The following is a 26,036-nucleotide window of genomic DNA, read 5'->3' on the forward strand; positions in this document are numbered from 1 at the left end:
ATTTCAAGTTTACTAAAAATTATAGAAAATACCCTAACAAATACCTGTGTGCTTGCTATACAATTTTGTCAAATCTTAAGATTTTGCTGTATTTGTTTTAGATGTTTTAAAAGATAATACCCTGAAGCCCTCTGAAATCACTTCCCTATCCATTAAAAAAACTCACTAAATTGAATTTAATATTCATAATTTAAAAGTTTTCTTATGATATTAATATATATGTATGTCATATATACATGTATATATAATGTGTAATCTTATTTCACATGATTTTATCTTTATACCATTATACCATACTATATTAAGTTTTTGATCAAAACTTTTTTCAAGATGTATCTATCTTGATATATGGAGGCTTTTAAAATTTAATTGATTTTCAGTGCCACTTACTATTTCATTGAAATGAATATATCACAATGTATTTATTCGTTCTTCTATTGGCTTACTATTGAAATAACGTTGCAATTAATGTTCTTGAACACATTTCTTGTTCACAGGAGAATTTCTCTATGGTAGAAGTGGAATTAGTGGAAATTGAATATTTGGATGTTTGGGTATATAAACTTAAACTTCACTAGATATTGACAAATTTATCTAAAAAGTATATATGGAAACTTCCTATCCACAGTCTATGAGAGCTCCTCTTTTTTTAAATCATTGTCTGTATATTTCCCTAAAATTCTTTGTAATTTATCTTGAGTGACAACTGTCAAATTCTGCCCTTAATTGTGTACATTCAAATAGGTTGAAGTGGGAGGAATGCTGCTTTATTTCTTCAGTTGGATTCAGCTCACAATGGCTGACTTGTGAAGTGTTTTGAAACACCAACTCGGTGCTTCTTAATCTTCGCTACACATTAGATTCACCTGGGAGCCTTCAAAAATCCTAATATTCATGCCTCATCCCAGACTAATTAAATCAGACTTTCCTTCAGGGAGTAAGCAGGGGTAAGAGGGAAGAGGGTGGAGGGTTGACTGACCCACCTCCCACCACCAGAACTCAGGTGATCCCATTATGCAGTCAATGTTGAGAATTATTTCCCTTGTATCTGACTGGTAAGAAAATAAAATCAGAGATACAGGGAAAGTATTTTCCTGCAGGCCCATCTTTAAAAGTGAGTGGTGAGCTGGAGTTTGATCCTCAATAGCTTTCTCTAGAATGTATCGGTAAATTAGTGGCTGGGGAAAATTTCTAGGCATCCAGCATATGGCAATACTTGAGACCAGGAATGCAGCAAGCGTTAGTCTGGCTATAGTTTGGAATAGAACTAGACTACAAGAGTCAGGGTCCAGCCCCCTTTTAGGGAAAGGCAATTTGTGAAGTCCAGACACATGTCAAGACCCCCAGACAGACAGGTTGGTTTACAGGACTCTAGTGCCCACCAGAGATGAAGTATTATTTAGAACGTGAGACATAAGCTTAGGCAGAAAATTCAGAAAAAAGCAGTGAGAGTTAGAGAAAGGCCTTGTCTGTGTGGGCACCATTTGTTAATAGCAAGTAACAGTAATCTAATTTCAACCCCATCAGCAGGTTGGTGCCAGCTATAGATGTTCTGCCAGACTTAATTAGGATAGGCTTTGAAAATAAATTGTTTTTAAATGTGTAGCATATAAGCTTCTAATTGGTGCTCAGAGGAAATGAAAAGTCAAGGATTAATGCAAATGTCCCAAGTTCTAATAATTGAGGAAAGATTTTTATTTGGTTCATCAATTATAAAATAACATATTGACATAAACCAAAAATTTATATTTAATTAAAATTGCTTTGTAACTGCATTAAATATACTTTACCAAGAGTGTTGGAATATACTTTAGATGTCAGTAACAAGTGTTTATGGAATGTGAGCCACAGCAACAGCCATTCTTCATCTTTTTCTCAGTACACTCATTACAATGTTTTAGTTTTGCTTTTCCGTATGTACAAAACTATAGTAAAGTTAAACACCAAATTATTGTTTATGGGGCAATAACATTGATGTTACCATTTAGTTCATATAATTATCTCCTACGTTCAGGAAAGAGTAAGATTTCCGAAATTATAGTATAGTTAGAACACCTACAAGCATTTCTTTAAAAAAAAAAAAATCATTAGGGCAAAGAAAACTACAAGCATCCAACATATTTTTAAATTGTCACTGTGCATTCAACTTAAACTAAGGTTTAAGACATGAGGATGATGAGATAATTATATAGTAATTTGAAATAAAATATCTTGAATAGTCTGCATGTCCTTTAGTTTAACTGTGAAGTCATCAACTAAGGTGAATAATCAAGATAACTCTTTCTTTTCTCCTGATTCAGTGCTGAGTACAAGAGAAGGACTAAATATGTCCAGAAAAGTCTTAATCCTGAGTGGAATCAAACAGTAATTTATAAAAGTATTTCCATGGAACAGGTATGTAAAGATTGTTTCTAGGTGACAGAATTAGGCTAATATAAGTACAGTGATAACACAATTATTCAAAAATTGGGATCTATATACATTTTGCCAATCAAACAAAAAAAGTTGAGTAAAATACATGTAAGAAATGTAGCCAATGGAAAAAAAGGAGTGACGTTTAAGCATAGGGTGAAAGTAAATGTGCACATTTTGACAAAACAGCCAAAACATAAACAAAATAAGAAAACTAGTGGAATATTTTCCATTGATTATTTCAGAATTTAAAATTTTTAATAGACTAAGCCACATTTATCAAATTTGAGAGAGAAATATATTTTCCAACTGGCTATATTTTGACTTTCATACACAATACACACACAAAAAAAAAGATTCAGTGCATAGAACTGTATTACTCCACTAGACAATATTTTAGGATCTCATCTCTTTGCTAAATTGAGGCCTGCTAAGAATCTGGCATTGTGGTGCTAAACTCTACAGAAGAAGGCAAAATGATGACTAGTATAAAGGATTATCACCACAGATGAGTAACTGTAGGCAAAATTACATTATTATATTTCTGAAAATCTGCATTTTTATATCTTTGCTTGAGTAACAGACAATAACTGAAATGTATAAGGTTGAATTCAGAGAGAAGACTATAAAGACAGTTCCCATATAAACCAATTTACAAGTGAACTGTCTTTCAAACTGAGATTCTTAATTTGTCTTCTAGTAGATTACAAAGATGAAGCTGGATATAAATTATAATCTGGGTTTGTGAATTTAAAATAAACTCACCTGCAGAAATAAGGCAATGCTACTAAGTTTTTTGGTAATTGCTGAAACATTTAATCCGATACTTCATCTAGATAATACTAGACGTTTTTGCAATCTATGAATTTCTTATATTTAGAGTATTTATAAATTCTGATTTCTATTTTTGAAAATGAGGTGGGGATACAATAGATAAGTAAGAATGACCATTTTATTCACAAAATAATAATGTTCCACATGATCAAACACTAGTTTAGAGTGCAAAATCATTCAAATTTTACATAATATTTAATATTTAAACTATATAGTTTTTGATAAAATTTTAAGTATTTTCACATAAATAGAAGGAGTTTAAGAAAAAAAAGTCTATTGTATGTGTGTAATGAAAATGTATGATGGAAAGATAGGTTTAATTAGATTTCTATTTGAACGATATAGCTCAAGAAGAAAACACTGGAGGTGACAGTTTGGGATTATGATAGATTTTCATCCAACGACTTCCTTGGGGAGGTAAGCCTCTGACTTCCTTTCCCTTATTTGCTGCTATGGTAAACCACCAATTAAAGCACGATGCAAAGCATATTTCTGAAGTTTATAAGATAGCCATTTCTGAAAAAAATCTTTTGGCAGATAGAATTTATTTCCTGATTTACTCTTTGAGTAGATTAATACCAACTCAAGAAATGGTTTTCTATCACTTGATATACTTTATAATTAATTTCTAAGATGAAATTTTGTTTCAATAGGAAGATATGTAATCATACTGTGAGTCCAAATGAGATTTGAAGTAACAAATTTATTATATTATAAAATGGCCTGGACTTTTAAAAATGCATTTACAGGTTCTTTAACTGATTTGATGCGACATACTGCATTGTTATTTATAATTAAGTATTCTGAGAAAAATCACTGAAAACATTTTAAGAAGCAAAACTACAAGTAGGAGAAAACAATAAAAACAATTTTTACATTAACATCAAGGAATCAGAATAACCTAATTGTATGCCTGTATCAGAATATCTCATATACCCCATAAATACACACACTTACTATGTACTTGTAAAAATTTAAAAATAAACAAATAACCTAATCATGAAATTGGTAGTGTGAATAGATCTTATGATTTTTAATCTATTATGTCTATACATTGTTTATAGGTATATATACATTGTTTATATATATGAACATAATATATACACATATTGTTTATATATAGGAATATTATATGTATAAGGTAGATATGTACACATTGTGTATATATATGCACATTATACATTATATGTTGTATATATACATATATTATACATTGTATATACATATATTTTATATGTTGTATATATACATATATTATACATTGTATATATATAATGTGTATATACATACAATGTATAATATATACTATACAATATATACAATTGTCTATCTACAGTGTATATATAATGTATATATCCACATTATATATACAATGTATGTACACTATACATATTTTATATAGTATATATAATATATATACACACATACACATTGTTTAGTGTTCTGCTTGGGGGAAAGTTATGAATGAATGTTAAAAATAATCTAAAAAAATCCAAAACCTACGAAATATGATATCCTTTTGTGTAATCAAGGTGATAATGAGGCCTTGTTTGGTTCTTAAGACTGCACATCTCTTTTCACCAAAACCGGAGCATTTGACCCTTAACTTCCAGCTCCATCCAGCTCTAGCCACTTGGACTAATCTTGATCTTAGGCAGGAGTACTCTAGATTAGTATTATGTCTGACTTTATGTCTCATTTCAAAAAAGTGACTTACTGAAGTCCTTCTAATTTATGGTCTTATGTTTACATGAGCCTAAAGCATATATCCATTGGTCTGGTTTTCATTTCTTTTTAGCTCATCATATCTAAGATGTTAGCAACTGTAAAATGCAGCAATGTACCAAGAAAAAAAAAAGTTGCCAATTAAACCATAACAAAATGTGGTAGTCATATCCCTATTTCAAATGTGAACTAAAGCGTGTTTTAAAATAGAATAAATACGTTTGTAATTGCAACTTACTCATTCTTTTCCATTTTGTCCCTTTTGTGACTAAAATCAAACATTTTTCAAGGTTGCTAGTCCAGTTAAAGATTAGAATAAGTTATGAGGTTTGTTTTTTTTTTGTTTTTTTGTTTTTTTGTTTTGAGATGGAGTCTCGCTCTGTCGCCCAGGCTGGAGTGCAGTGGCGCGATCTCAGCTCACTGCAAGCTCCACCTTCTGGGTTCACGCCATTCTCCTGCCTCAGCCTCCCACGTAGCTGGGACTACCGGCGCCCGCCACCACGCCCAGCAGAGATGGGGTTTCACCGTGTAAGATTAGAATGAGTTCTTACAACAATAAGAAGTTTTGTTTTGTGAACAGATGGACTTGTGACCCTATCTTTTAACATCATATCCAAATAATTTAGTTAATAGTCAAAAATTTTATACAGTTCAGTTCAAGCAAACATTTATTAAGCATCTGGTATGTAAAAGACATTGTTTCCAGTATCATTGGTGAAGAAAAATGAGGAAGAAAGAATCATCATCCTCAAAAGTTATACTGTATTCCTTGGTTTATATCCTTGAATAAATTTTAGAACATAGAAAAAGTAATGAATCCATTATATTTTAGTCCCTAAATTTCACTGATGTGTTACACTTTCTTTCAGGTATTGATTGATTTATCTAGCACATCTCACCTCGATAACACTCCAAGGTGGTATCCTCTCAAAGAACAGACTGAAAGCATTGATCATGGCAAGTCTCATTCCAGTCAGAGCAGCCAGCAGTCCCCAAAGCCATCTGTTATCAAAAGCAGAAGCCATGGTATCTTCCCTGACCCATCAAAGGGTAGGAAATATTTTTTTAAGTAGAAAAAGTTTTGTGTCTATTTGTTCAGTCTGTGTCTTCTTAGTGTGAATGTTTGTACATTTAACATATATTAATAGATTAGACATGACTGGAAAATACTTAATATAATGTCATGCAAAGAGTGATGGATATGGAATCAGGAGAAATGGGCTTTATTCTCAGATCATCACCCATACTTAGGTGTAGGACTTTGTAATCTTCACTTCTCTAACTGTCCATTTTTCAACATGTAAAATGGAGGAGGTGAGGCTATATGAGCTATTTAGTCTATTCCACCTCAAAATCCATGATAACATGATTTCAGAAAATGCATTTGGGTATTTCATAAAGGTAATATAAAACTCCCTACCAGTTCATTGACTAGACATAATCATCATTACCATTAAGTTATAATCCTTCTAATTGTTTGAATCTCTGGTTGTCCATAAATATTGTCTTACCCAATAAATATAATTTTGCATGCTACTTTTTATTTATCATACAAAGAATATTTTCCCTTGTCATCAAAACAATTGGTATGCTGAAATTTACTTAAGTGTTTCCTAAATGTTGGACTCAAGCTAATTTTTTAATAATTATTATTATTTTTTAAATAACAGTGCCATACATTGGGTTTGGCAATATGCAAATATGTACAGCACTCTCGTTCAAATGAGCTTTTCCTTTGAGAGGTTCATTACCAACTGTCCTACAACACAACATTAATCCTCATCATAAACTGAGTTACTGCCTCTGTGGGATAAAACATGTGGTACCTTACCTAGATATACTGAACTATTTATAAGTATTAAATATAATTTGTATATTGCAGTTGAGTATGACTTACTTGTCACCTTTTCTAGGAAAGTCCATCAAATTGAAAAGTGGTTCTTTGTACGTGAGATTCTCTGAATCATAAATGCAAGTGTTCTGGGAGATGAGAAAGTGAGTCCATGTCCAGTAGGCCACTGAGTTGATATCATAAACCGCTGACTATGAGTGCTGTAGATTATTTATGAATGAGTTTTATAGATCATTTATGGGTTCCACTTAGCCATCTCAACTCTATCTTGCTAACATTCTGCAAGATCATTAGTATAAAGATCTCTTTCTATGACTGACTGCCTTAGGAAATATGTGATCCATACATTCTCTACAATGGTTTGAGGCATGATTCTACAATCTCCACATTTAATATGTCCTAGTGACTCACATCCTTCATCCTGTTTTTGCTTAAAACTCCTCCTGTGTACCGTCTCCTACTTGACCTCTGCTGGAATTAGCAGAGGTGCTTGGTGAAACTAAAAGTTAACATATTTAACATATGAAGCTAGTCAGAATGTATTTCTTTTTTCAAATTTCTCTCTTCTCATTGCTATCATCCTTTTGCCTTTCCTCCCCCAAATTGCTTCCCAGATGTTTAATCACCATTCTGTATGATGACCAGTTGCATAAATCAATCATATAAGACTCAGAATTAACATAAATTTTAGGCAGTTTCAAATTATGTGTAGACCAAGCTTGACAGGAGGAATGCTGGAACAACGTTAACTCATGTTTTACCCTTTTGTGACCAGACATGCAGGTTCCCACCATTGAGAAATCCCATAGTAGTCCTGGTAGCTCAAAATCATCATCAGAAGGCCATCTCCGTTCTCATGGACCATCTCGCAGTCAAAGCAAAACCAGCGTCACTCAGACCCACCTGGAAGATGCAGGGGCTGCCATAGCTGCTGCCGAAGCTGCCGTGCAACAACTCCGCATTCAACCAAGTAAAAGACGCAAATAAATTCCTCAGCATGGCAGCTTAATGTTCATCTGTTGCCTTTCTTTCCTGCTGTCCTTTCCTGTTTGCTTTCAGTTTTCAACACCCTCTGCTCACCCTGTTCTCTGTCCCTTTGTCTGTGTAAGAACGATATCAGTACATTAATATGCTCTTTCTTATTTAGATTTTTTTTATTTACATAGACTGAAATAAAACTGGCTGTTTCTCCTTTGTTTCCACCATCCATCCAACCTGGCTCATAGCATTTGATACAGTGTCTGCGATGTTTGGAGGCAAAGCAATGTTGTGTGTCCTTTTTGTTTGCGCTTAAATTTATCTTTTAGAATACAGAAATTATAAGCACAAGTGGCTGTCAGTTTTCCAGGCCTTATACCAAAAAAAAAAGTGCACACACATAAGTATTTAGAGCAGATTCGCAATTAGATTCTTGTATCTGAAAACACTCAAAAAGTCTAGGCAGAAGATAATGCAACGGACAGTCAACTTCTAGAACCTTGGAGGAAAAGCCATTTCAAGACAGTGCTTTAAAACACTAACAAATTTTGCTTGTGAAATATGGTAGCTTTCCATGTGCAAAAATTTGTAGCCTTCTGAAAAATCTGTGAAGAAAATCTTATTTCTTACATTCTCAAAAAACTACATTAAATTAATATATGTATAAGCATATGTAATGAGGCAATGCAACCTCACTGAGGAGCACAATTGGGTCCATTCTGTTGGATCACACTTTGTATGTGATGACAGATTTTACAGATGTTTTTTCTAACCATTGGAAATCAAGATATGCTATGTCTGGTAGCTGTAAGTCAATCAAAGTATAACAATTGACCTATCTTAACTGCTGTATTTTCATTTCATTTGTGAAAATTTAGTCAATTGATATATAAAAACTTAATATGTGCAAATATTTCACAAATGCAGGTACCCTGTTACTTCTAAAAGGCATTAGCCAGGCAATGGAGATAGATCATTGTTCTCTCCATCTCCCTAGCCATCATTTTCAAAGAAACAGCCAGTTTTAAACCCCTTTAGTGCTGTGCATGTGGTGTCATTTTGGCGTTTGAAAACACAACGTATTTAAATAGAGCAAAAGAGCACTTCTGTTTGCATGAATAACATTTAAGCTGGTTCCATCTGAGGATACATACTCTGGGTTTCCATTTCACCCACACTGCCACAGCAGCACATAAAAGCGGTCAGTCTAATCATGGCAGGAAGCAGCACAGACACAGCATAGCAGGAGTCCTCCCCATTCAAAGAACTCAGTCTGATAATCTGCCTCCACCAGCCAATGGCAACCAAGACCAAAGCCAGCTAGCCCTCAGGAAGGTGATGTCTGATGGACCAGTCAAGCCAGAAGGAGGTGAGCAGAAAGGCCCTGTTCAAAGCACACAGCAAGAACATCCCCAAATTTAAAGCTCTCATCTTTAATTTTTAGAGATTGTCTGATAAAATATGTTTATCCACTTTTTAATGTGCTTTTGTGGGCATGGCATTTCAGGACTTCATCATCACCATGTAAGTCCCAAGATCAGTCCCGTAATATATTGACTACAGTGATTTGTATTTTTCTATGCACTGGGCATCTTTTGACTTTTGTTGGGAAATAGATTAACAATATTCATATTGCAGAATGGAATGCATGCTACTAACCTAATCTGTTCAAGCATGACTATAAATATGTTTCATTGTGATAAAAGTTTAAATTGCTCACAGTTCAAGTTAGCTTACCAGTTGGAATGTGGATCAGTTTTTGTTGCCTATTATTTCAAGTGTAACTTTTAAAAATTTAGTGGATTTTGAAAATTCTTAGAGGAAAGTAAAGGAAAAATTGTTAATGCACTCATTTACCTTTACATGGTGAAAGTTCTCTCTTGATCCTACAAACAGACATTTTCCACTCGTGTTTCCGTAGTTGTTAAGTGTATCAGATGTGTTGGGCATGTGAATCTCCAAGTGCCTGTGTAATAAATAAAGTATCTTTATTTCATTCATAAACTACTGGGTTCTGAGCCATTGTTATATGATGCAGCTTAAAATGAATGTGTCAGTTTTGTTTTCTCATTTGATTTTGTTGCAATAGATTTTAATTACTGCCTCATTGCTAGTGACAGCTGTAATGATTGGACATTTGAGAGCAGGACAAAGTTCCATCTTGGAAACACTATAAGATAGATGGAAAATTGTCACCAAATAAAAGCATCAGAGATTACATTAAAATGTAAATAAATAATGGGATTGGGCTGCCCTAGGCAACACTTCTGCTATTTCTCTCTCCCACGTCTGATCTACTTTGCAATCTTCTCAGGTTCCTGGATAGAGGAAGGTAAATTTCATGAGCTCTTGCTTTGGAGCAGTGGCTAACCTTGAACTCATAGCTCTGTTCAGAAAGGAAAGCAAATTTACATCCATCTGTAACCTGACCCCAACATTGCTAGAATTTTCCCCCAAGAAAGAGTGCCACTGCCAGTGACAAGGAATGAAGCTAGGGTGATTATATAATTATCTTCAAATTTAATTTAAAAGCACATATTAAAATAATGTTTTTTTAAAATAGGAAAGTAGTATTTGCCCCCTTAAGTACCTCTCAGCCCTAAAATATTTGATTTTATGAGTCTATATTTGGCACAAAATTAAAATCAAGCCTTATACTTTCCTATTGCATTATTTTTATTCTCATAAAATTAAAAACATTTCATATGTCCTTCTCCCTATTAATTATATATGTGGTGGCAATGTAAGATATATGTCGCATTACAGAGGTAAACCACTGAGGTGTTTCCTAAATTAGGTAATTAAAGAAACAATCAGCTTAAACATTAGGATAATTCTGAATATGTGTTACTCAGCCCAGTTTATAGATTATCATCAAAGCACAATTTCTTTTTTCTTGTTAGCCTTACTAAAACTTTCATTTATAAAATTCCACCTCTCACCTTATTTTCTTCCATCAAATAAGTTCAGTTGATTTCTTCATGTTATTCACGTTCTTACTTTAAATATTCTTTTAATTATAAATGTCACAGTAATCAAACACTTCCCTTATTTCACACCTTATTTTTAATTATTGTGACTTAAGTGTTTCTATATGACATTTTATATGATTTTCTTCCTAGACATAGTCCTTAAAATTTATATTAAAGTGTTTTTAATCCCTTTTTTTGAATAGTGCTCTAATAGATATTCTCATACATTTAGTCTTGTGATTGACTTAGAAGTCACTCTTCATTAAAATCATAATTGAAAGGAAAACTAGATAACACAGCATGCTTTCATGTTTAATTTTGTTCTAATAGATGATAAATTAAAAAGCCTTGTTTTCTAAAGTATAATTTTTTTGCTATTATAAATGTACCAATATAATTGATCCATGTATATTTCCAGACACTTCATAGCAAACATACTACAATGTTAAATTTATATAAAATGCAGTATAATTTGTTTAAAGTGCAGAGAGAAAAACTAGGCAGAGATACAAACATATAAAAAGAACCTGCAAGTTCCTGTTCACTAACTGAAGAAGTATTAGTAATAATCATAAGTGTTCGGATAAAAGTGTCCCATTTCAAACCTCACAACGGAGTTCGTATAATCCCATCTGCATTCTGAAAATAATACTCTGCATTTCAATAGTTCTTCATGTTGTACAGAGTGTTTTGTCATCCATTTCTCATCACATTAAGTGGATGAGGTAGTCATTTCAATATTCTTATCCCTGTTTTTTTATGGGTGAGCAATCACAGAGTCAGAGGGGTAGGCTGGCTGGTATAAGAACACACAGCTAGAAATTTTCAAAACCGACAAATATAACATTGTCTTGTGACTTTTCGAGTTATAATTTTTGAATACATTTTCTCCTTTAAAATCAAACTCTCCTAATTTTAATAAGAACAGTCATTTATTATTTATGACTTATCTCAAGTTCTTACAAATGATTAGAGGTAACTAGAAATGATGGCGGAATTCCATTTATACTCTCTACCTACATGGTCCTCCTTTCTAAAGGTTGTTGATTTAACCCAACAAAAGGAAGCCTTCCCACTGTGCAAGCCCAGTGAGGCGTTAGGCAATGTTTGTGGCTCCATTAAAAAAGGCTGCGGGTCCATCTGTAGGCATTTCTATCAAGAGTGACAAAATTGTCCCTAAAGAGCTTTTCAAAGATTTTTTGTAAGCTTCTCAGCAGATTTCTGCTTGAACTAGCAGAAAATATGGGTCAAACAAGAATTATGGAGTGAGTCAAAAGGAATTTTTTCTTTCCCTCTGGGGTTTAGTTGTATGCTAAAACACCTGACGGGAAAGATTAGACAGATTGTGCAAAAACATCCTGAGACCTAAACAACTCTCCGTAGTTAAAAACCTCTGGAAATGTTTTCGGTTGTTGTTGTTGTTTTCCCCATGCTAGTTAGTTTGGTTGAACACAAACCTTGCCATTTCAAAAGATTTTTTATTTGTTGGTTTGTTTGAAAACTATATCAAGACCAAAACAAGTTGAAGCATTCCTAAAACCTTGAAGATTTATTTAGTTGAAATCCAATATATTAAATTTAAGTACAGTTTGAAAAACCTGAGCTATTTTTGTTTGATACTGAGATTTTAGGTATGAGTTTTAAATTTAGAAATAGGCAATACAGGATGAGGAGAAATGTCCCTCTACCCTGGTCAATAAAACAAGAGCCATTGGGACAGGTTGGAGAGATTAGGTGAGATGATAAATTATTAGATAGGTCATGCAAGGAAATATGATTTCGAGTTCCTTGATGTGGCTGAATTTTAGGAGAAAAGCCTGATGCTACTTCCACAGACCACTACTGGAAACTCCACTTTCAATAAAGCTCATTTGCGGCACCTGTCAAAGAAGATTTCATATCCATGTGTTGCCTTGGCGAACTCTTACTAAGCCATCACTCTGTTGGAGCTGCTGCCTTGGGCAAGTGGTAGTGGGTGGATGGGTTCGGGAGTGGGTGGGACTGGGAGTGGAGGGAATTGTTGGGTACAAATGATAGAAGCTAATCAGCAACCCATTTTCTTTTGACCAGAAGCAGATGATCACTTCTGGTCAGAAGGAATTTAGCCTTCCCTGTTTCTGTAAAGGACAGGCCCATAAGTAAAATAAAGGAAAAAGCATAAGAGAAATCAATTTCATTTGGAGGTGAAGTCTTCTTTAACATTGTATGTACAAGATTAATAAAAACAAATTTTACATTCCTCATTTCCATGTGTTTGTGCAAAAAAATTTTTTAAACCTTGAGCAGTTTAAAATAAAAAGAACATTCAAACTGTAATGACATGCGCATAGCAAACATCCAACAAAATCTAAGAGAATCAGTTTAGACAATTTCAGCTTTCAGAGTTCTCTACCTATTTCTCTGGTGATAAGGATTTCATTTTGTTGTCTGTGAAAATCAAAATGCTTTTCTAACGTTTTGGTTTTGAGAGATTCTACATTTTCTTGGCATGATTGACTATGCATTTTCAAATATTTCTATAGTCATTTAAATTTATTGCTGGAAATACCTCTGCTATACATACAGAATCAGACAGTAAATGTAGAACTCTGACCATATCACACTATCTCTTGTTTATGGACCTTCATTCCTGAAGATGAATTCACTGACCTACCATCAATGGGTACTTCTGTTCTTTTCCAGTAGTAGCCATGGATCTGCACCGAGCCATCTGCATACTTTGGTCTGGTCCACAATGGGGATTTATATGTTCATTACATCTGACATGAAAAGTAAGACCAACTGGCCCATCTAAACACCAGACTTGGCTTCAAAATTGTTATGCCTTAGTCATATGGTCTAGCTATGGGCCTAAATAATGAGGATGGTATCTTAATATATGATCTAAGAAGAAGAGAAAGGCCTAAATTTTAACATACCAAGGTTTCTTAAATATTATTTATGACGTCTTTAAAAATAATACCCATAAAGCCTAGTTTTTGTAATGCAATTATTTTCAAAAAGTTAATTTATCAAATTACCACCAGGGAGCAGGACCTGTGGAAGTAAGACAGGCAAGTAAATGCTGATGGGGAGGGAAATGAGAATGCCAATGGAGACACAGTGGGGGGCAGTCAGGGTACAATAAGAGCATGGAGCAGGCAACTTTCTTACCTGGATAGGAGGATCATGGAACCAGGGATATGCTGCCCAAGGAGTGGTGGAGGAATGCCAAAGACACTAATTGTCGACTTAATAATAGTCCCCAAATCCAGATATCTAACTATCCATGAAATGCTTGGTTATTTTTCCACTTTTCATCCACATGTATTATATACATTATGTAAACCATAATATTTCACCCATTCTCCATTGTGCAACATGGTCTGGGGAAAGAAACGTGGGTATGGGGTAAGATGAAGGGAATCTTCATGTATACTGAGCAAGACCATGAAAATATTCTTTTTCATTTTTATTACTGTGCTGTTCATGTAAATATATAATGAATCACTAAAAAGCCAAAAACACATGAATTTTCAAATAAAACCAAATTATATCCAAAATATAAAATTTTGATTGGGGTGTTGAGTTTGGTAGATGTGTGAATAGGAATGATGTAGATCTAACTATCATTTTATATTTTAATGTCTTTTAGATACTGAAAAATATAATTCATTAATTTAATTATAATTTGAACAGATTAATCAAAATAATATTCGGTTGGTGCAAAAAGTAATTGTGGTTTTTACCATTGAAAGTAATGGCAAAACCTGCAATCACTTTTGCATCAACCTAATACCACAACTCAAACAAGGCAGAAAAATTTTTCGGAAGAAATGTTTGGTAAAAGTCAGGATCACAGGTTTCTATTTCCAAATGTATAAGAAAGATAGTGAAATATAATTTCTACCATATCGTTCTTAAAAAGAACATAGAAAAATTCACTTTTCCTCATTAAAACATTTCAAATTCAAAACTATGTATTTCAAGTTCTATAGATCACACTGTATTTTTATCTGATTCTTTTTATAAAAAGAACTTGGAATATAGAGAAATATAGAAAACATACTTTTACAACTACCTAATTCAAATGTCTTTCTATATAGGTCTATTATGTAGTTTTTGTTTTAAAGCATCCTCATTGCCAATGACATTTAATAAAGTCAGTAACTATTGAATCACCATTTTGCTTCCCTCCAACTATTATGAATGTACAAGAGATTTTATGAACAGAAAACCTCTTTATGGAAGAATTTGCATTATTTTATGCCTGCCAATTATCATTATTTACTCCAGGTTTCTGTGCACCATAACATAGTTATTTTCTTGTTTTGTTTGTTTTTAACCAAAGATAGAACAGACAAGTTTTTATGATACAATATATTTTTAATTCGTGCCGTATATTTCTAGAGTTGTGAAGTTCTGAGTGAAACAAGTTCTTAAGAAGCTTAGAGACCATTAAAATGAATGCTAATATCAATAATGAATCTTTTCAAGAAAGCTGAAAACTTGATATTTTTTTCAGTACAAAACACAAAATTAAAAATAAATAGCATGATAAAATGATCTTGACATATGTAATTGTTAAGGTGACTGTCAAAGAAAGTGATGCTAATGAGTGTCTTCTCATTTTTCACAGTACTTCATTTCCATAACTGTGGGTCTTGACCAGTAATGCTCACTGACTCCTGGTGGGGGCGGGGGTGTCCCAGAAACCCTTTCAGGGGTCTGCAAGGTCAAAATGTTCTTAAGAAGATTAACACGTTATTTGCTTTTTTGCTCTCATTTTTTTCTCAAGGGTACAGTGGAGTTTTCCAGCAGCTACATAAGGTGTCATGATATCATTGCTTTGATGACTAATGGAATATGTGCTTGTTGATTTTTTGTTTTAATGTTTTATTTATTTTGAATATGATAAATATCAGTAGATATAACCTACATAACATAAAGTTCTTTGGATTATTAAATAAGTTCTAAGATAAGATTAAAATATTTAAGCTTGCTGTCCAGCTTAAACATTTAAGTATATTAAATTTTAATTTATAAATTATTATAAATTAAATTATATTAAAGTGTTTAAATATATTTAAGCTTAAAATTATTTAAAAGTCACCGACTTAGACTTATGCACAATCATAATTTTTACAATAGTCAAAGACTGAATAACCAAGGACTTCTTCCAAAACATGTTTATCATGTTTGTCTCCAAATTTTCTATATCTTATATATCTCTTCTATTGCATTTCAGAACTCCTTCTTTCCTTTCTCAATTGATGTTAATTTATAATTGTTAAGATTGACAAATGACATTTTTTCAATTTATATAGCTTTTTTATTTTATTGGGAATGATATAGATTAAATTATACTTATACATCCATAATTATTACTTTTTCCTTTTGAAATTTCGTAAGTTGCCTATCAGCTTTCATCAAGCTGCTTCCAAGCTAAAGTAGAGTGACAGAAGTGTTACAAAGGTAGAATAAAATTTTTTGTTCTTATCTTGAAAGTAACATTTATAGAAAAACAGTTGTTTATAAATTATCAATTAATTTTATCTTCCATTATCTACATTACTGATCCCATATAGTGGCAATTAATTGTATTGGCATAACAATAGAAAAACTGAAGATTATCACTTTCATTCAAATTTGAGGAAAAATGGAAAGTTTCTTACCAAATACTTGATCCTTAATTTCAAGTATATAATTTGATGAGTTTCAAAATATTTAATGCTAAAAGGATATTTGCAAACATGTGTTTATCATTTATGAAAAATATGATCTGAGTTACTTTTATTAGGTCATCATTTTTACATACATTTGCTGATATTATTTTTAGTGCAAATAATATCACAGAACCTCTTCAAGGTGTTGGTGATACTACAGCAAACAAAATAGACAAAAATTACTGTCTTCATGAATCTCTCATGCTAGTAATATTTATTAAATAATCAATTTAAAGGTATCTGGAAAAAATTATGAAGAGTAAGAAAAGTGAGTTTTGTCTATCTTCAACTGAGAGGAAAAAGAAAAATGCAATCGGTCACTGATTTACATTTATGTGCAACCAAACATCATCATGTTTAAAAATATCTGGAAAATATAATTAATTATAATTTATTTGTTCTGCCTCTGGTTCTATCATAATCTGTACAATCCACTGCAATGTAACCATCTATATATAGACAGAAAGTATTTTTTAAGGATCTGTTTGGAGAAAGATTAATGAAATGATTGTTATAGATTAATAGATCATTAATATAATCTGTTTGGAGAAAGATTAATGACATTAGCTAGAGAGGTTAGGTCTCATGAGACCAGATATGCCTTTATCAAATAACTGTCCAAACTTCCTCTTTACTTCGTGGCCATTGACCAAATTGGAATAATATGAAAACAAACTGGAAATGTGCTCAACCTTTTTCATTTGGGCAAAATTTAATGAATTTTCAAAATGTTCGGATTCCATTTAAGGACAGCATTCTTGTTATCTAAGCAGTCGTGATGTAAGTTGTCACAGTTTCAGGATTATGTAAGAACTTTTTTCGAAATGACTATTTTTAGAATGACTTTTTACTCAAACAAACCTGCATGTTTTACAGTAGTCTTTATTCCTGCTTGAATTTTTTTTTCTCCAATTGTCAGTTGGAAATACCTGTCTGATAGCCTAATGCAAGTGTAGTGCAAGCAAACAGCAAGAAAGAAAATGCTTCTCCTTCAAAAGAGAATAAAAGGAAGATTGAAAAATTAAAAATTGCCCATGAAAATTTGATGTAGCTCAAAATTGAATGTTTTTTCTTTCACATATGATCCCCCATGCTATTAATCTTTTAAAGATAAAGATCATTACTGTATTTGCATTTTTTAGCACCAAACCAGAACTTGGCACTGAATACATTCTTTTTTCATTCTATTTATTTGAACATAGCTGGAATCACAGCCTAAATTTATTAAAGACAAAATGAATTTACTTTCTTAATTTTAATATATGATAATGTCTTAGTCAAACTTCCATTATTTACTATAAAATTTTAATTCTCACTTAAACTATATTTAAGTGGTTTCTTCCAAAATCACTTCTGAACTAAAAACACCTCAAAAAAAGTAAGACCTACTTAAAAGGCAACATTATGATTTCCTTTTAAAAGCGAGGATTATAGTATACGGAGCCAACATGTATTTTTTTATGTAAGAAAAAATTCCTCTATACCATGTTATTAGTTAAGCTAACTTCACTTTCATTTGTTACGTTGTTTTACACGATTACTTCTGTTTCCTGAAGTGATCATTGATCTTATTACCTATAAAGCCAGATAATGAATCATTATAAACAAGCTAAATTGTTCATTAAGATGTCATTAAGAATTCAGTCATAAGGCCGATGTGTATGGAGAGAGAAAAACTGTGAACATAAGAGCTTTACCATCTTTCTGGAACACAGCAAATGGAGGCAACACGTCTTCATCTTCTTCTCTAAAAGGAGCTACTATGTGAATATGAAATATCTTAAGGGAAATATTTTTATTTTTATAAGAAAAAAGTCTGCAACATTCCATTTGTCATGACTTGTAATACCTTTATAATAGATATATTGTTTACATATATATATAAAATATATCTGTAATGACTAATATAATAGTCATCTAATAATTTGTCATTTAAAAAAGAAATTTTCAATGACATCCTTCCTTCAACTTCCATACCTGACGACTTACAAATGACTGATAGAGATATCAGAGTTTCAACACCTGTATTTGTGAAAACTTGTAATTTGGTGGTGTATGAAAACTACAAATAGCTCTATTGAAGCTAGCCCATTTTTCTAGTGTCCGGTTTGCTTTAGATTTTCCCAAATAGATAATAATTATACTGAAGTAGATTTGGAAAAAAATTAAACTTCTAAATTACTTTTAAGATGCAATATCTCTTCTTAAATTAGAACCCTTAAAGTGTAATAGAAAACATACATAAAGTGTGGTTGTACATAATTCAAAGGAAAACATTCCAAATAATGCTGGTCACAATGACACTTAAAACCTGAAATTTTCAGGTCCACGTTCAAAAGAAAATTAAAACATGAGATAAAACTGCAAAATCCCTTTAGTAAAAATATCAAAAAACAAAAACAGTAACAGCAATAACAACAGGTAGATGACAGAGACAGGAGGCAGGAAGGAAGGAAAGGAAAGAGGTATGGACAGAGAAAGAAACAAAGAGAGAGGAGAAAGGTACCTGAAGTATAAATACTAGCTAAATTAAAGCTACCTACAGGAGGTAAAAATTCCCAAATACATGATTTCTAAAACTGCTAGGTAGTTATTTCCGTTCCATCATTAAAATATTGGAATAAACAAAATTATTGATTGCTTATAATTTCAGTTAATCTTAAAATTTTAGGGACCGTATCTATGAAGATATTTACTACTGTATTAACCAAGTAATTTGGGAAAGTACAAGCTACCTACATAATAAATTACTCCTCAATATTTGGAAATAGCTCTGTGCTGGACCAAAGATATAAAACCAATAATGGAACATCATAGACAGCAACCTATACACATTCCAAACACTAAATTTTTGGAATTTAGTGAGATAGGCAGAGACCTTGCCTTTTAAATTTCAGATAACTGGATGTGATATAAAAGTAGTGAAAGTGAAGTCTACGATTTGATCCGTGCTCTCAGAGCAAAGTGCTGCCATCATGTGGTAAGTACAGTGATAGCTTTGCACATTTAAGTACTGTATGGTAGAGGGAGGAAAAGCCAACAGAGCAAACTAATTGAAGACAGATGTGCAGTCAAAGAGACACTACCGATTTAATTAAGGTTAGCCACAATGGAGTAATAAAACACAATGATGTCGAACCATCTAACAGCTAAAGAAAGTGAAGTGGTCAAAGAATAATTTAAAACAGATTGAATTGCATCACAGAAGGTAACATTTGTTTACCTGAAACGCCCCTTCAATAATTGAGTTACAAAAATGATTCAACTTTCTAAGAGGTATTCTTTTAGGGCACAGGACCCTTTCTATGAGTGAGCTGATTCTATCATATATTTATAGCATCCACTCTTTCCCGTACTTGGTACTTAATAATACACTTAGGATTTCAAAAAGAAAGTAGACACAAAAATGTAATTCATAAAAAGTGGCCCCAAAGATGTATCTTATTACTAAGAAAAACTTCTCAATGTTTATATAAACTTTTTTCATATGTAATACACAGGTGCGTAATACATTCACACATAGTAGGTCCATGGTTTCTGAAACTCTAATTAAAAGAGTTTGGAGAACAAAGCAGAAGTTGAATGTTTCTAAATTGTTGATTTTGAAATTATAAAATTATGGAAGATTATACTTAGTGTGTTTAAAATATTATTTCCTTCAATAACATAAAAAAATAGAGATATATTACACTTAAATATAACCCAGAGCTCTCCAACTAGCTACAAACAAACGTGGGATCGGGACAAGTTCCAGAGTCTGTAATAGCGCTGGCTCCCACAGAATGTTGCTCTACATATTATTTTCTTTTGTCACTTTCATTTTAAATATACATGTAATATTTGTGATCTATTATGAACTTTTTGAAATTCATAAGCTTATAATCTCTGATGTTCAGTGTATTCTCATTAAATATTTCCTTCAATCAAACCAGTGATTTGGGACATTGGGGTTAAAAAATATAGTTGAATGATCACCTTTTTCTATACAGTATGACAGATTAAAGTTATTTCTGATTTTAAAAGCTAAAAAAAATGACTCCCTAAAGTTTCTTTGACAAAGAACATGGAAAAAAAACCTTCCATATCAAGTGGCCTTCTTGCTGAGAAATTTATGATTTGTATAAAACACAAAGCTTGATTTAAAAAGTGAAATTATCTACTAAATCATTCAGATGTTTTGATTGGTTAAAGGAAAGAAGTATTAATGTATTATTATTATTATTTATTCATTAAATATTGTTCAAACACGGTTCTGGGACAAGCTTTTAAGGAGGTTACCAAGGAGAAAACATAGGCTTTGCTTCCAATAACGACAGAGTATGTGCTACAAGAGTCCAGACTTAGGAGAGGTCACTTCTGAATGGGAGAATGAGGAAAAATGCATGAAGCAGGTGATTTCTGAGCTAGGCCTTTACAGATAACTTTAATTAGGTTACAAGAAAGTGATGGGATAAAAGAGGGCTTAGTAAAGTTGGAAAGAAAAAAGCCAAACCAAAGGGAGCCAGAGTGAATGGACTGAGAGGGCTTCCATGTAAAGTGTTTGAAGAAGAATTATGCGAGATATATTTGGAAAGGCCAGACCAATAAAAAACTCTTTTGAGAGGCAAAATAAAGAATTTGGTTGAAATTATTAGATGTCTTGAAATTACCTAAGATCCAGCCTCAGATAATAAAGTCCTAAATACACTTTATTTGTTAAAAAAAAAAGTTTGCCTTTATGCAGATTTAGCTCAATTTAATAGAATTGACGTTTTATTTCTCGAAGTCTGTTTCAAGAGAAAGAAATGAGTACATGTTTCAAGTATCTGGAAAAGACACGTTAAAATACAGATTCTTAGAACCAGCTTATCAAAACCTCTGCATTTTTTGTTTTATCACATTTTATGATATATAGATATAGCCCAGCAAGAAGAAAAGATCTGTTGTGTGTTTTAATTTAATTCATTTTTCAGAAACTAACCAAATGTGAGGCTGTGTACCTCTGCACTACACTTAGATACCAAGTTAAGAATACAGAATTTAACCCAGCACCAGATGTTTTGTTATGATAACCCCAAATATCTAGATTAATTTGAATTATTCACCTAATTTCTAACTGCCTAAAATTTCCATAGACAGAACCTTAGATGTAATCGTGTTTTGCAGAGATGTTAGACTGATTCCATTATAGGTAAATGTCCCCTGGATTTGGTTTTCTTTTTTAATATTTCTTATAAAATGTTATTTGTTTACATTTAAAATATTGACAACACTTGCACAGGCTTTCAAAATGAGAATTCAATTCAAAGAGATTGGCAAGATGGAAAAAAAAAACTGTCTTTTCTTAAATTTATTTCTAGCTTTGTTTCTTTCTTCCTATGCTATTTTATATTCTGTACACATTTCTCAACTTTTCCAGAATAGGAATAGAACTAAAAATTGCATCAGGTAAAACCAAAGTTGACAAAACAAAGGATGGACTATTTTGAAACATAAATAACAAATCATTTTTATAATGTAGCGATTTTTGTTCATTGTGAGGTTTCTCTTGAATTAAAATTATTTTAATTTAATAAATATAAATTGATTAAATATTAGTGTCTAATAATTAAGGTTGATTTTTGAAAACAGTAAATTGTGATTTTCCAATTGATGAAATTAATGTCTTCCATTCAATTTCATACTAAAAATTATGAATTGGATTATAGAATCCCATCAAAAAGTATGACAGCTTTCTTTTGTTTATAATCAATTGACTAATCTGACTCATTATGTAGGTTATGCATTTTAATCTACTTTATACATGTCCATCATTTTACATCTTACTCATATTACCTTTACATTTTTTAAATTATTCTTTTAAGAACTCTTTTTTAATACTAACTACATCATCTCGGTTTCTTCTACATAAAATAAAGAAAATATTCAGAAACATAACTATTCTGTTTCCACAAATCTAGTCCTGTTGGTTACTAGCAATTCATTGGTGACTGGTTGTTTAACAGCATTCAGTTCAATTAGTCAATTGCATATCAGATGTCTATAAGTTAGGAACACCTTTTTCTAAATAGCCATTTCTAACTTACACACATCTGATATACAATTGACTATTAACAATTTCTTTCTTGTTCCCTATTCTGGGGAAGGGATCCTACTGCCACTGGAATATATATAAAAATTCCTTGTGGCTTTAGAGAACCTGCTACTGCCGAAATTGAAAAGTGAAGAAATGGGGGGAAAGTTAAATCCTTTGCAAGACTTGATCCTAGCTACCCTGATGGTGAATTTCCTGTCCTCAAATGGTTTCCCACACAATGAAACAAATAGTTTCACTTCATTTGGTTATTATATTGGTTAAAATTCCACCAGATTAAGAATCATTGTGGTTTTATACATATCCTTAAGAAATACGTAGATATCTTAGGATCATGAAATGATTATCAACTTTTCACCCATTAGTATAACTCTATCCAACTGGCTAATAAACTCCTGATGGGATAGGGATGCATTTATGAAGAAAAAAGACTCTAAGTAGAATTGTAGGTTTGAACACATCTAGATTTAGAAGAGAATAGAGTTAAATTCATTGTCAGACTATTTAAGCTCAAAGACAGTAAGAAACAGCCATTGATAGTAAAGCCCTTGAGAAGAGTGCAGATGTGGCAAATAATATCACAAGAGGAAGAAGAGTAAGTTACTGGGCTCCTACATATCTCACTCCTCATAATAACAATTTTACGAGGTAGGCATTACTGACTCCATTGTTTTCAAATGAGAAAAGCAGTGTAGAGTTGCTAAAGAGTGGGTTGGGAGTCAAAACCAGATCAGTGTGACCAAAAAGTTCACTCTCTCTGGCAGAAGACAAATATCAACAATTTCAAAAACTTACTAGAGGCTGGGCGCGGTGGCTCACGCTTGTAATCCCAGCACTTTGGGAGGCCGAGGCGGGCGGATCACGAGGTCAGGAGATCGAGACCACGGTGAAACCCCGTCTCTACTAAAAATACAAAAACTAAGCCGGGCGTGGTGGTGGGCGCCTGTAGTCCCAGCTACTCGGAGAGGCTGAGGCAGGAGAATGGCGTGAACCCGGGAGGCGGAGCTTGCAGTGAGCCGAGATTGTGCCACTGCACTCCAGCCTGGGCGACAGAGTGAGACTCCGTCTCAAAAAAAACAAAAAAAACAAAAAAAAAAAAAAAAAAAAAAAAACTTACTAGAGAAACTTCTCCCCAGCAAAATAAGAGAAACACTTGCCTTATCTTCCCTCTTTTTGCATCAAAATTTCTTCTCAAATCTGCCAACAATATTAGTACTATACCCCTACTGCATAATTTATTGCACAAATTTGTAATGTCTCTATGGGAATATGGATTCTTATATTCATATATCAAACTTAGGAAATTCTTGAGACAAGTCTCAATGATAAACTAGGAAATGCCTGAAGAGAAACAAATATCTTTAAATTTTAAAAACTTGCTGGAGATAGTAGGCAGAGGTACATACAAACAAACAGAATTTTCAATCACTTCTTAAAATTCTAGTTTGCATTTTTGTTTCTAAGGAGAAAAACAGCTTATTGTCTAGTAATAGGAAAAAATTAAGCAATTTTCTTTATCTTGCCATTTCTATTTACCCACGTCTTTCTAAATTCTTTTCTCCATGAAAGAGCCAAAATTCTTTTTATTTACCATACCATTTTTGCAATACTGTACAAAGAAACCACAAAAATAATAATAGTAGCATAGTTACATACTATTTAACTTGGTCTAAAAATTAAATGTTTTTTCCCTAAAGGTGATTGTTTTTCCTTGATGTCCGGTAAAAACAGTAAAATAATTTATTGTTGCCACTGTTCATTATCAGTAAAGGAAACGAAAAGGCAGGTTGAAAAATGTAGAGTTCTTCAGTAGCTGTTTCTTGTCACATGTAAATTAAGAAGATGTATAATGATGCATTTGTAGATCAATGTCAGCTTCATTTGTTGACTGTGGTGTTGAATCTTCCCACACCATGCAGCAAAGCCTCCCAATCACCGGCCTGCAGAAAGCTCTGTGTCCACCGGCTCCTCGGGCAGCAGCTTTGGCAGTGGGTATAGCGTGGACAGTGAAGGAAGCAGCAGCACCGCAGGGGAGACTAATCTATTTCCTATTCCGAGGATGTAAGTGGGTCTCTTTTTGTTACTACAAAGCTTACTCAGCACCATGAGTAAGGCATTCTCAACAGTTAACAGGAAATAACTAGACAATTATCCAATTCTGAGTCATTGTCCCTGAGACACTTGAACTGTTAATGCCTATGTAAAGACAGACAGTTCAAGAAAGATTGGATAATTCAGTTAATTCTAAGGATAAATATTAGTCACTACCAGAACTACTTAATCAATACAATCTGTATTTGATGTTAAAACTGCTAATCACTTAGCTATGCCAGAATAAAGTTCAGCAAGAATACAGTAATGTTTTAATCACATAATGACAAAATACAAACATTACTGGTATTTGAGACAAACATATATTAATTTACCTTGAATCAGGAGATATTTAAACATATTCAAAGAATCTATATATCATATTTGACAGAGGACATAGTAAATAATCATACAGACTCTTTTCAACTATAAATCCTTCTACAATTAAGATTGAAGGTTTCGAAGTGTTTCCATACTTTCAAGAACAAATACCGAGTAGTGCATGGTTCCCTGAGTAGGTACTGTTGGAATAAGAGTCGCTCATAATGTTAAACCTCAAAAAAAAAAAAAGAGTCATTTTGCAAATCAAATGCAAAACTTTAGCAGACTTAATGTGTTAGAATCACTTTGGTCATATTGGTGGCATTTAAGATAAATATGTAGATTATGTCTGTTCCAATAACAAAATCCAAACTTCCTGACCTTTCCTTCTCCTCCCCATTAACTAGTCTTCTGGATTTTGAAAATACCACTGGGCCACCCGGGTCCCAGGATTTAGGCCAACGCAAATGCAGTCTATCACCTGGTTTTTTAAGGCCTGTGAGCTAAAAATGGTGTTTCCATTTTCGAATGTGTAGGAAAAAACAAAAGAAGTGTGATATTTTGTGACATGTGAAAATTATAGGAAATTGAAATTTCAGTGCATATAAACTAAGTTGTATTGGAACACAACCGCACCTATTAGCTCTGTGTTGCCTGGTGCTGCTTTTGTGCTGCAGGGCAGAATTAAGTCGTTAGAATACAGCCCATCTAAAATATTTACTAACTGGCACTTTGCAGAGCTTGCCAACCCTGAGCTGGGTTGTGAAAGGGTCTTTTTCATTTTCTCCAGTGCTAAATGAAGACTTTTCAGGGGGTGGATTTACTATTTCTCTTTGTTTTAAAATAAATGTTTTTGTAAATCTTTCCTTCTGATGTCGACAACAATTATAATATTTTGATAATGGTTCAGTTTATAAAAGCAAAGCATTAGGGAAAATGGATTTTTACAGTGAAAAATGAGTTCATTTTGTTGTTTTGAACTACATTTTTTTCAATTTAAATTAAGCAAATTATTATTGTATCACCTGTCCATCTTAGCCTTCTTTTCTTTTATAAGATTTAGTTTATGGATT

The 26,036-nt window shown here is 32.7% G+C and overlaps 1 protein-coding gene and 1 long non-coding RNA gene across 7 annotated transcripts in view; one reads left to right on the forward strand and one right to left on the reverse strand.

The window, feature by feature from the left end:
• The window catches only part of PCLO (piccolo presynaptic cytomatrix protein), a 402,967-nt gene that overhangs the window by 331,847 nt on the left and 45,084 nt on the right, over window positions 1–26,036 (forward strand). For 3 of the 5 annotated variants that reach the window (XM_032761204.2, XM_032761207.2, XM_032761208.2), the window contains exons 17-22: window positions 2,301–2,394; window positions 3,592–3,663; window positions 5,841–6,021; window positions 7,599–7,793; window positions 8,988–9,170; window positions 24,471–24,612. In XM_032761204.2, the coding sequence (XP_032617095.1) occupies window positions 2,301–2,394; window positions 3,592–3,663; window positions 5,841–6,021; window positions 7,599–7,793; window positions 8,988–9,170; window positions 24,471–24,612 (867 nt within the window). The remainder of the gene's footprint in view (window positions 1–2,300; window positions 2,395–3,591; window positions 3,664–5,840; window positions 6,022–7,598; window positions 7,794–8,987; window positions 9,171–24,470; window positions 24,613–26,036) is intronic. The other 2 variants (XM_032761205.2, XM_032761206.2) reach the window with 2 other exon arrangements.
• The window catches only part of LOC131380777 (uncharacterized), a 33,865-nt gene continuing 15,615 nt past the window's right edge, over window positions 7,787–26,036 (reverse strand). The window contains exons 1-3 of one of the 2 annotated variants that reach the window (XR_009208964.1): window positions 13,927–15,201; window positions 9,659–9,767; window positions 7,787–7,923 (exon numbers count right to left, since the gene is read on the reverse strand). This is a non-coding gene — a long non-coding RNA (uncharacterized LOC131380777). Of the gene's footprint in view, window positions 7,924–9,658; window positions 9,768–13,926; window positions 15,202–26,036 lie in introns of those variants that run through there. The other variant, XR_009208963.1, reaches the window with a different exon arrangement.

The sequence above is a fragment of the Hylobates moloch genome, unplaced genomic scaffold (assembly GCF_009828535.3).
Source record: "Hylobates moloch isolate HMO894 unplaced genomic scaffold, HMol_V3 SCAFFOLD_1, whole genome shotgun sequence".
Lineage (NCBI taxonomy): Eukaryota > Metazoa > Chordata > Mammalia > Primates > Hylobatidae > Hylobates > Hylobates moloch.